Consider the following 11618-nt stretch of genomic DNA (forward strand, 5'->3'; position numbering starts at 1 on the left):
GGCGGGAAGGCTGCTCTGCCCTCATCCAAAATGGCCGCTGGCGCAGCCCGTCCTCCCTGAGGCGGGCGGCGCGCCGGCACGCCCCAGCAGCCGCTCTGCCCGGGCTCTGCGGGGCCACCCTTTTCAGAGCGCGGCCGTCGGGTGTGCTGCCGCGCCCCGCAGGTACCGGCGGGGGGGTTGAGGGGGCGGCGGGGGCGCTCAGCCAGCGGGCAGATGCGGCGGGGGCCGCGGCGCACCGTCCCTCGGGGAGCCGCCGGCTGCCGCTTCTCAGCCCCGCGGGTGGGGCCGGGGCCGGGCCCGGAGCTGCTGCCCCCCGGGCCGCCCCAGCTGAGGGTCTCTGGTGCTGCCCACGCGTGGGGGAAGGAAGACCGGGGTCTGGTGCGGCCTCGGCAGCGCGCTGCGGGCCCTGCCCGGGGCTGGGCCCTCGGGGGTGGGCGGCCGCGGGGGGCGGCAGGTGCGGGGCCGGGAGCCGGGGGGCGGCCGGGGGCGCGGGGCTGGCGCGGCCCCTCTTTGTAGCGAAGGCTTCGGGTTGCTTGTTCGCTCGTGTGCTGCCCGGCCTCCCTCAGGAGCCGCGGGGATGTACATCGGTGTTTACTTTTGGTGCTGAAGATCAGTTTGATGTCGAACCTGGTGAATGCAAGCAAAACTAGCCCCCCCCAAGTACCTCTTTCTCACTTACCGTGAAGTTGTTGCTGTAGTAAAAGTTCTGTGTTCAGGTAAAGACATGCTTATGGCTTACAAAATGTAATTTTAAGAAGCTGCTTTGATGCTTTCTGTCCCCAGAGGCACCAGTCCTGCAAGCAGCCGCCCCTGTGGGAGGTGATGCTGTTGACTTTGAGCATCCAGCGCTGCATTTGCAGAACGGGCCCTCGCTGCGTGCCACCGCACACGCGTGGGGTGCTGGACCGCACACGTGTGGGTTGCTGAGGTTCGTGTTAACGGGTGTAGCTGGTTTGCCTGTCGGCAACCTTTTAAGTAGGGTGTGGTGGTTGTGAAGTATGGCCAGATTTCTGCAGTGATCTTTATGTATTTGATAACTTTTTTGTTGTTGGTTTTTTTTAGGTTGCAGACAGAAGATGGCTTTGTAGGTGCAGAGATATTTTCCGATATATTGAGAGCGACTCACAGGAGCCAGTTGAAAATTAAAATTTGATGTGTGACATCCGGAGGAAATGAGCTGTGTCTTATGCGTAAGTGGTTTTGTCTCTTTCATCTTCAGATTCTCTCAAATGTGTTGCTAAGAGATTAAAGTCGAAGTCATATGTGCTCTTTGTTTAACTGAAAAAAACTTGGCTAAATCTTCTTTATTAAACGGGGAAAAAAATCCCCTGGAGCTTTGTATCTAAACTAGCCAGTTGGTGCAGAATTGCAGGAGTGTCATGGAGTGTCTAAAACCAGAAAGATGAATAAAGCGCTAAAACTCGCTTGCTTTTCTTCCGTAAGAACCTGGATGTGCTTGGGCCTGCTCTCTAAAGTGCTTTTCATGGTTATTCAGAAATCTGTTGAATGTTGGCATTCTTCTGGAAACCTGTTATCATGGGCAGCTAACAACAGCTCAGTGCCAGTCTCCTGCCAACTGGTTCTGTAGGCAGAAGAGTCAGCTATTTAATGATTAAAGGACCAAGTCAACAGAAGCAGGTGGCATTCATTGTCTTTGGCAGTAAACAAGCTGGTTTAGTGCTCCCGCAGTCCTCAGAATGCTTCACAGAGATTGAGCTGCATCACACCAAGAAAAGTAGACAGCCTTTTTAGAAATCCCTTTTGAGGAAGTCTGCTTAAAACCCACTATCTTAAGTGGTATGAAGGTCGTAACAGAAAAACGGGCAAAATAAAAGTTTGTGGTTAAGGCCAATATATAACCTGCTAACTTTATGACACAAAGCCTAGCATGTGCTTTCATTTCCTGTTTACTTTTACTGGATTATGATCTTCATCATAATAACAAGCATCTCTACTGATTTGCTTAAGGGAAGCAGTAAGCAGCCTGTCCTTTCTCTAGTGACAATCCTGAACAGATCAGCTGGGTCCTCATATGCCTCTTGCATCTCATGCAAATCAGTCTTTATGCTTGCCATGACAGTATTGGGATAAGATTGGGTTTTGCGCTGGAGGTCACAGTTATGCCAGAATTCAAACAATTTTGTGCTGCAAAAAAGTATAAACTTTCTGCAAATGCTGCATGGGATTGCCCCGTTCTTACTGGTTTTAATTAATTCCTGTAATTTTAATCTGTACTGTTACTTTCTGTCTAGGCTGAAGGCATGGTCTTGTTGAGGAGAAACAAATATACTTCTTGTTGGAAACTCCTGGGTTTATTCTTGCTTTTGGTTTGAAATATGGGGAATGCTGTATATGGCATGATGTGACACTGGCACAGCTAGGCTGAGGCTGTAACCCTTGCTGGTCTGTCATGAGGGATGAGAGACCCAGCGTCTGTTGTGGAAGGCTGCCTTGTCCTGCCCATCGTGGCAGCCTTTGCAGTTGGCAGAAAAATGGTTGTCAAAGAACTTCCCATTGTTCTTGCTGTTTTATTTCTTTGAAGCGCTGCGTGAATCGGCAAAACCACTGTTCCAGGTTCTTGTTCTTCACATTTTCTTCTGGAATCTGGTTGTGATAGAAAGGAGGAGACTTTTACCCCCAAAATGAGAAGTTTCTTGAAGAGTTCAGGTTCCTGTTGTTGTGCAAGTCTCCACATGACAGTTGTTCTTTGCAGTTGTTTTTAGGTGTGCACGTTGCTGCTGTTGTGAGAAAAAAGACTAGGTTCTTACCCTGGACGTTTTTTATAGTCTGGATTAAGACTTGATAAGCCTTGAAAAATGCTGGGAAGGTAGAGTGTTGGAATTGACAATGATTTTAGTTTCTTAATTTTTAAATTATTTTTTTATTTTTTTTGTCCAGTGAGGTTTCATGAGTCAGACTGGGCTGTTGGGAGTTTCTTCTGAAGATGTACATGTTAGTTGAAAACCGCACGAGTTCCCATCTTCATCTGAAGAGGTCACCTGGCATCCGATCCTGGTCTCTCTTTGTTGGTAAGATCATAATATATGTCAGTTTCAGAACTTGCTTTAAGGGAAAGGGGTCACAGAATAAATTCCTAAAAGAGCATCTAACAAGAGATGCCTGGCTTTCAGGCATTTTTCTTTTGAGAAGAGGAATCATTGTGCTTTGAACTTCTGCTATACAGTAGTGACTGAATGAGTCTGAAATCTACTCTTCAGCATGGTAGTTCCACTGTCAGACATAGTATTTTAGTCTGTCATCTGCAGAACGTCAGAGGCTCACAGGCAGAATTTTAAGAGAGTCCTGAAACATCAGGAAAATAAAGTTCTATTATATGCCATGTAGCAATATAAATGTGAAGCTTCTAAAGGGGATGCATACTTAATGTTGAAAAACATCTGCATTTTCAGAAATGGAAAATTCTGCAGTGTAGCGATGCTGGGGTTAGATCTTGTGTGTGGTTGACAGTGAACTGTTAATGGCCCTGTGTGTATGAAATAGGAAGTCATATAGGATGTTCTGAAAGGCATCCGTTTTTAAACAGTATTGAATATACAGAAAAAAAATGCAGTGGCACTTCTTAGGATTACACTGAGAGAGCTGGCAGGGAAGACGTGGCATACCCTGGCTTTGCAGCTGAGTAGATCCCATTGCAGTAATGCTACAGCATTGCCATTGCTTTCAGTGGTGTTGTCTTGTCAAACTCTCATTGAGGCAAGATCTTTGCAGTTGCAGCAGCCCTCTGGGGCAATAGGGGCTCTGCTGCCGCTTCCTTGTCAGGAGTTGCCAGCTCCTTTCTCCCATTGACACAACTTTATTGCAGAAGTTTTCTTTCCACCGAGCACTTAGAGGGGAAAATAGCCATTGTCGTGCTTATGGCAGCATGCTCAAAATTGTGCTGTGCTCAAGAGGAAGTGTAGTGTAATGGTTAGACTGAGAGTCCCCCAGAAGTTCTGTTCCCGATTCTGTCACAACCTTTTTTATTTCTGACCTCAGCCCCAGTGCTTGTAGTGTCTTTGCAGAATGGGAGGTTTTTAAAACTTAGTCCAGAGAAAAAAATAACTGACTCTTTATTCATATAATGATCAATGTCACAATCACATTTGTCCCTTCTTTGAAAAGTGATGAACTTATGAATGTTCGTATGTTTTTAATCAGGGAATTTTAGATGGTTTGAGCTGCTTGTTTGTCTTAATTCTCTCCCTTCTCATCCTAGGAATAGCCTCCATAGGTTTGGCTGCTGCTTATTATAGTGCAGGTAATGGCCTATCTTTCTTATATTTTTTTTTTTTTTGGTGTAGAATTTTTTATTTCCTGTTGATCTGTGTTTCATGCTGATGACTTCTCTCTGCAGCTCCTGTCTGGCCTTAAAAAGGTAGTATATGGTGTGAATATTAAAATGCAATAATTGCCTGTGTGTGACTTATTGTGCTTTATTGCTCTATTTCTTACTCAGCCTCCCTTTCCATTTGCAAGTGCATTTTTAATAGTGATATTTAGTACTCTGTGGCACTTTGTACTTTTAGTGTGTATTATAAATGTGATTAGCTGGTCCTCACAGCTCTCATGGGAAGACATATAATGATTGTTTGCCACCATAATGAAATGATTGCCTTGCCTTTGATGGAAGTGCTCTGTTTCTCTGGAAACTGTTAAATCATCACTAGCAGAGATTACTCATAAAAACACCTCTAGAGAACAGACAGCTCCTGCTGCTTCCTGCCCCCCCCTGCAATAGAGCAGATGGCACCAAATGCCAGGTATCCTTCCATCTGTGGAATTAATCCTGCAGGCTGTCCTGTCATTCTCTTGCTGTATCTTGTTAACGTCAAATGTTAAAACTTAATAGTGTGGAGGAATATGCTACCCATATAATCAATATCTTTTTATTTAAAGAGCAAAGTCCAGTGAAAGCTGCTTGAGAAACCAGCTAAATCAGCCTCTTTTTCTTAAGACGCCGCAACAAAGTTTTCTGAAACAATACTGAGCACAGTTCTACTCTGCCTTTAGTAAAAGCCTGAGTAAGCAAATTGCTTAGGCTGCTCTATGTAAACATTTCCAGGACATAAAATGCAAATGTTTGTTTGTCAAGAGGGCCGACTGCTTCCTTTTATGAAGAAACATGTTTGCTTCGGTGAATTTCCATTGTCCCTTACCCTTGTCTTCTGCAGCACAAATATTTGGTGGCTGACAGCAGGCTGAGAGTTCTGTGGATGCCTTTTAAGATGCCTTTGCTTTTAGAGAAGGATGTGTAGTGATGTTACAACCTTCCCAATGATATATATGCTTATAATTCTGCATGGTTTGGAACCCAGTGTAGATGGAGTTTTAGAAAAATGTGAAGAGTTTTTGTATTTTTACCCTGGGAGAGAGCTGTAAAATAGCTTGCATTACAACTAAAGGCAAAAATGTCGCATCAGAGAAACCTTTTTTCCTTTTGTTGCCTTTAAAGGGAGCATGTTGCTTTTAAAATTAACTGTTTGAATACCAAAGAAGGAATAACACCCCCTGAATTTGTGCATTTTTTGCATTGTTCAGACAGCTTGGCATGGAAGCTCTTCTATATGGCTGGGTGTTTCTTTGTGGCAGCACAGAATCTGGAGCAGTGGGAGGTAAGATGCTGAACTCAGGAAATGAGGTCGTGCGAGTTTAGAAAGAGTTGGCAGGTGCTGATTCCAGCAGCCCTGTGCACTTGCTCAGTCCAAACAGACAAGTTATGCTTTTGATTTTGAAGGAACTCTTTCAGGTTGCTGTACAAGGACTAGAATTAGGGCAATAATTCTTTCACTACGCAAGCATGAGAACACGAAGCTAAACATAGAGTGTTGTTTGTTTTGTTGTTTTTTTAAGTGTTGTTTTTGTTGTTTAAGGAGACCTGCCCCAAACTGTTTTGTGGCCTTTTCTTCCTCTTAAATAAAAGAGGGATAAAGAATAGCACTTTCATCTGCTACAACATGATTTTGTACTTAACTGTTCTAGCTAGTTGCAGAACAACCATTAAACAGGGTAGCTGTAACCTTCCAGGCTACTCAGCCAAGTTCCAGTGAGAAAAGCAGTGGTGTTTGTGAGGCTGGCTGTTAATCGTGTGGATGTTGATTTGTTCAGAGTTGGACTGAGAGCAGTAACCCATTATATAGGCTTGTCACCTTACTGACCTGAGTTGTTATTAGAATAAGCAACCCACACATGTGAGGTATCCTCTTCTCATCAATTGTCAGCAATATCTTAAATCTAGTGTAAGCCTGGCCCATCCAGCACAACACTGGAGTGTTGGTGGTTAGTGACTGTGTTAGTGAAAAGTGTAACTAGAACTTACGCTCACTGGATGTGTGTACCGTAGGCCAAATGCATACATAAAAAAGGAAAATTACAGGGGCTCCAAGTTAACATCCAAATTTGATTCCATTTTTTACTACATGTGGAATGTGGCAAGAGGGGCAACGAAACCCGCTTTAACTTCCTTCTAGAAGTAACACAGGAGATACGGTAAAGTCTCTGTTAAAGCCAACAACAAGGTTGCAATTTTCACAGTCTAATAGTAGAAGAATGTCTCTAAAATAGCTATGTATTTTTCTGTGTTACCAAGATTATTTACCTATATAACTATTTTTATTTTACTTTGAAACATAGCTACTGATGTATAATCTGATGATCTTAATAAAATCTTGATTTTTTTTTTAATTTTTCAATTTTATAGGAAGCTGTATTTGATAAGAACAAGGGAACAGTCTGCCTAAAAACATTCAATCTTTACAAAAAAATACTGACCTTCTCAAAAGGAGGCAATGAACAAGGTGAGAAAGCAGTATCTGTGGTAGCAAGTGTGGTAAGCAAACAGAAGGAATGCGTACATGCCCACTTGATAAGCTTCTGTAGAGTTCTGTACTCAAATTAGTCATGTCTGTTTCCAGGTCTGCTTTGTTCCCAAGCAGCAGATGTAATAATCTGCCTCTCTGCACCCAAATGCTTTTTCAGGTCAGGGTGCTGAATGCATCCTGTTAGTTATTTTAATCCAGAGTAACTAGGCCTAATATTGATTTCCATAATAGTCTTGGCCCTTCCTTTGGGATGTTAATGTGCGGGTTTGTATTTCCCTTGGCCAGCCTGCTTTGCAGGTGGGATTGTTAGAAAAACTTTTTGGATTCGGCAGATGATATTTCTGTAATCTAATCTGGTTTCAGTAGCAGGCGAATCTTTAGATATCATGTGCAAGCAGGCATGTTATATCCTGCAAATACATAATATGCATTTAAAACAGCATATTCAGTAGGCACAGCTTAATGCAGTATCTCGTTTCTTTCAAGCTTCTTGTCAGCAATGGAAGTTGAAATATATAGTATGTGACGAGTCACTGAGACAGGAGCTCCATTGCAAACTGAAGTAGGATCCTCTTTAGTGTCAGATTTTTTATTCCACTACTAGTCTAAATCGGAACTGACTCTCAATATGCTTAGGAAACTGACAACATTTGGAATGCCCCTAACCTGAATTGTTTTTTAAACATAATTTTAGAGATAGAAGATAAGAGATATGGAGAGAAGGATGTTTAGTGTTAACTGAGAGGTTATTTGGTAATACCTGTTTCAAGTAGCATCAATGTGGGGATGCGGAGATCAGCAGATGCTCTGAACAGTTCAGTCGTTCAGTATTCAAACACCCATTTGCCTACTCTGTACAGAAGAATCTTTAGAGCTGTCATTAAAGTCAGTGGGAAACATAAGTAATAAACTAATGGTCCCCAGTTCCTGGGAGGCAGTATGCCTTGTTTATTAGGGTTTATACCAGCTAATACGTGCTGTAGTCACTCCTCGTTTGTTCCGCCCAAATAGTTCAGCAATTGTTAGCTGCTGCAGCACTGCTCCGGTTGCACAGATCCGAGTGACAGCGCTCAAGAGTAGAGTCCCGGTCCTGCTAGTCGCTAGGGGCAGTGCTCAGAGTTTGCAGAAATGCTAATAGACTACTTTGTTTTCCGCATCTGTTTACAGTAGTGGCTCTACTGAATGAGATCCGAGATGTGAATGTGGAAGAGGAGACTGTTCGATATTTTGGGAAGGGTTACCTGGTTGTGCTACGGTTTGTCACTGGATTTTCACACCCACTGACTCAGAGCGCAGTGCTGGGCTGTAGAAGGTGCAGTGTGGACTTTTTTTCAATTAGAATGTGTAAGGTGGGAAATACCGATCACTTGGCTCAGTAATTGCCAACTATTGAGGCTCCTCTTAGCTCCATTTTCATACTTGCTGATATGACCTTGTGTTAGCCAGTTTAACTTCTTTTAAACCCCGTGATGCTTCAAGTTGCAGACATTTGAGTAACTCCCATCGGGAGACTGATCATATTTAGATATCCAAGATCCCTTTAATGCTGCATGTCTGCTGTAGTTGCCTTCACCAGCTCAGCTGTGCAGTGGCAGAGGGAATTAATTCTGTTTTGCAGCCATCCAGTGTATTTATCAGTTAACAGAGGATTTATTTTAAGCATTGATAATAAGGACTCTTGCAGCAGGGACTGTGGGAAAAGGATTGATTTGTTCTGATGTGGAAGTAAGGGCTTGATATTCCTTCACAAGTGGGGTGCTGTCAGTCATGCTCTGTGCCATATGTGGAGCAGACCTTTCAAGCAGTTATTGTCAAGAATTAGTGTGCCTGTTCTTGTCAACACCATGGTTTCACTAACTCTCACATTGTTTCTTCTTTTCCACAGCGATGTGGAAGCAGTTGCCAAACTCATTACTAGTTTTCTGGAACTGGACAGAGTAGAGAGCCAACAAGATTTCTCTCAGAGCAGTGAAACAGAGGCTAGTGACGCAGATGAACCACAGGATAAATACTAATAGTCGTCATGAGCTGAAGAAAGCAGAGGCTTTCAGACATCTGGAAAATACACTGATTGTTCTTCAGAAAAAGAAATCCCTCACAATCGTGGCCTGAGCATTTCTCTACGATGTGCATTTACTATGGAAGGAATCTGTCTTGAGGCACCTTTATAGTGCTAAACTGCTTCAAGACCCGTGCCCCCAGTAGTGCCTTTGTAGAGTTGTATTTGCTCCTTTGCCTTAGTTCCTGCATGTGGGCACTGCTGGCTTTTGAACTTTGTCAGCTCATCAGACTTGTCTAGGAACAGTTATTTATTAATGAATTGGTTTGAAATAATTTTGTGCTTTCCCATTTATGGAGATACAGATGTAAACTTTCACTTACTGCAAACATCTGCTGCAGGTACAGTATATGAAATGAAGAGCTGAATTTGTAACACATAACACAACGCTTTGAGGTTTGTCTTGAAATCTTATAAGTGACTGAATATATCGCTGAATTGGTTTTAAGCAGCTTAATATATACAATTAGGTGATGCAGAATAGTAGCACTTTTATATTCTCTACTACTGACTTTCCTTTAGGTACCAGTGGAAACTAAAGTTTGAGTGACTGTCTTGGAATTGCAAACATCAGGCTGATAAACTTGTTACAGTGTCTTACTTCTCTTGGACTTGCCAAGAGCCATAAATAGTAAACAAAAATGATGATGTTGATTCAGCATCTTTGGGATGTTCTACCTTAATCCTTCCTGCTTAACTTCTGGTCACAGGCTACCCTAAGACAGAATAACCTTTTTCTAGACCTCAACATTTACTATTTTAACTGTGTATTTAGAAAGGAAGAAAAGCACGTCTGTTACTTTAGGTAGGGAAAAGACTGATGTGAAACAATGTGGTAGCCTACACTTGCTTAGTATTTCCTCACTTGAAATGATACCGAAGTGCTAAATAATAACTTTTTTTTTATAAGATAGCTGGGATAGATCCAATGTTTGACTTGTACCCGTGTTTTACTCCAGGGGTGTAGTGTCTTTTGTTCTGACCAGTGGTTTCACAAATAGTTAAAATATGAATTTTCCAAGGTATTTTTTGACGTAAAGCTACCTCTGTTAGGCAACATGTTCTGTCTAGAACTAAAACTTCATTTTGCCTATATCAACAGATCAGTATGAGGAAAAGGTTGTAAAGAGCTGAAAATTCCTTCAGCATGCTAAAACTGCTTGTATTAAAGTTCACTAGGTTTTATTTAGTATTGTATGGTCTTAAGATCTGAATTAGAAGTAACTGTGTAAATATTTTCTAGGAGATCTGAACAGGGTACCAGGTAACTGTGTCTGCTTTCATACTTGGCCAGCAGCAAATGTCTTCTGGCAGCAGTTTCTTCTGGTCCTAAACGAACCTGTGTTCTTGTTTTGAAGCTCTCTACCTCTACAGAAGAGAAAGCTATGAGAAGATTTCAGCAGAAGCTATGTCCTGTTCTGTGTTCCAGCTATATTTGAAACTAAGCACATGCATTTCTGACCAAAGAACAGGTTGTACCAAAATTTTACTTGCAGCCGTTTAGACCTAGTATGTGAGCTGTGAGACAAAGATACTCTTACTGTCAGTTTGAAAGGGTAATCAGACTGCAACAGGGAGACAGCTGTTGCTGCAGCTTGACTGCAGCACAGAAATGGCTCTGTTTCTATTCAATAGGAAAAAGGAACTTGTAATCGCATCAGGTATCAGAGCAGACCTCTGCCAGGAGACATGCTTGTGGAGTGCTCTGATTTGGTGGGCTAATCACGTGGCTTACAGTCTCTACCCCACATCACTGGAATTGGGATCCTGCTAGGTACAAATGTGGGAAAACGAGATTGCAGGCAATTAGCTAAATTTGCCTTTATTCTGAAGCACAGCTGTAAGCTAAGAATAATCATCAAACCTGTTAAAAAAAAATTGCAGGGTGTAAAGCTTTGGGAGAGGTCTTCATTTAAATTGACTGTAACATATCCCCAGGTGACGCTTACTTTAGAGAGAGGAGAATGAGATTAGGAATTTGGAGAACTTCCCCCCCCTTCAATGTAAAATGAGGATGTCGAGTGTTCTAAGGACTTCCATTAAGAAATACAGAAAAAACTAGAGTATTTAGTGGTATAACATAAGCAAAAGGGTGCAACCTGCAGAATAACTGCTGCTTCGTAGCAAGGATATTCAGAGGGAGTACATGGTATGGATATACATTGCACTTACATTCCGAGCCCACAGAATCTGACTGTGGATGAAATGGAGAAAACTACCTGCATTCAACCTTAGCTGTGTTAGGTTTCTTTTGTATTTCCATGAGAACTAACGTTCCGTGGAAGATACAAACCACGCTGTGGTTTTGCAGCTAAAAATCCACTTTAGACAGGTGTGTCTATTGATCTAACCCTACACAGCGTCATGTACCCTGCTTCTGCTGAGCTCTCTTGTGCATCTAGCTTGCTGTGCATCCTTGATGTTAGGAATGTATATACTTACGGACTATGCAATGGCATTATACAGAGTAAAACAGTGTAAGGAAAACTCGGAATCCCTGGAAAGGGGAATGACCATATAACATAGCTTGACACACATTCTGCGTGACACGTGGCGTTTTGAGTTGATGTCCAATGATCATCTCCTTAAAGGTGTTCTTAAGTGTTCGCTCCCACCTCAGGACCTACTGATGGTCGGCAGGAGAGGGATGGCTGCTGGCACGCACTGTGTGTCTGGGAGGAAGGTTTTGCCTCCTCAGCCTCTCACTTGGGACAGCTGGTGTAATCCCCTCCTGTGCCATT

General features: G+C 42.8%; 1 protein-coding gene across 2 annotated transcripts; it reads left to right on the forward strand.

Moving 5' to 3' along the window:
• The first annotated feature begins 25 nt into the window (after positions 1-25).
• LOC119158346 (cytochrome b-245 chaperone 1) lies at positions 26-10801 on the forward strand. 2 transcript variants are annotated; one of them, XM_037410154.1, is made up of 8 exons: positions 26-162; positions 1063-1190; positions 2899-3029; positions 4217-4258; positions 5539-5612; positions 6698-6794; positions 7989-8130; positions 8704-10801. In XM_037410154.1, the coding sequence occupies exons 3-8, from the start codon at positions 2945-2947 to the stop codon at positions 8831-8833; spliced, it is 570 nt and encodes a 189-aa protein (XP_037266051.1). In that variant the 5' UTR covers positions 26-162; positions 1063-1190; positions 2899-2944; the 3' UTR covers positions 8834-10801. The 2 variants fall into 2 exon arrangements, with proteins under 2 accessions (XP_037266051.1, XP_037266042.1); XM_037410145.1 differs by having other exon boundaries at positions 28-162; positions 7986-8130.
• The last annotated feature ends 817 nt before the right edge of the window (positions 10802-11618 follow it).

Source organism: Falco rusticolus, chromosome 1, assembly GCF_015220075.1.
Source record: "Falco rusticolus isolate bFalRus1 chromosome 1, bFalRus1.pri, whole genome shotgun sequence".
Taxonomy (NCBI): domain Eukaryota; kingdom Metazoa; phylum Chordata; class Aves; order Falconiformes; family Falconidae; genus Falco; species Falco rusticolus.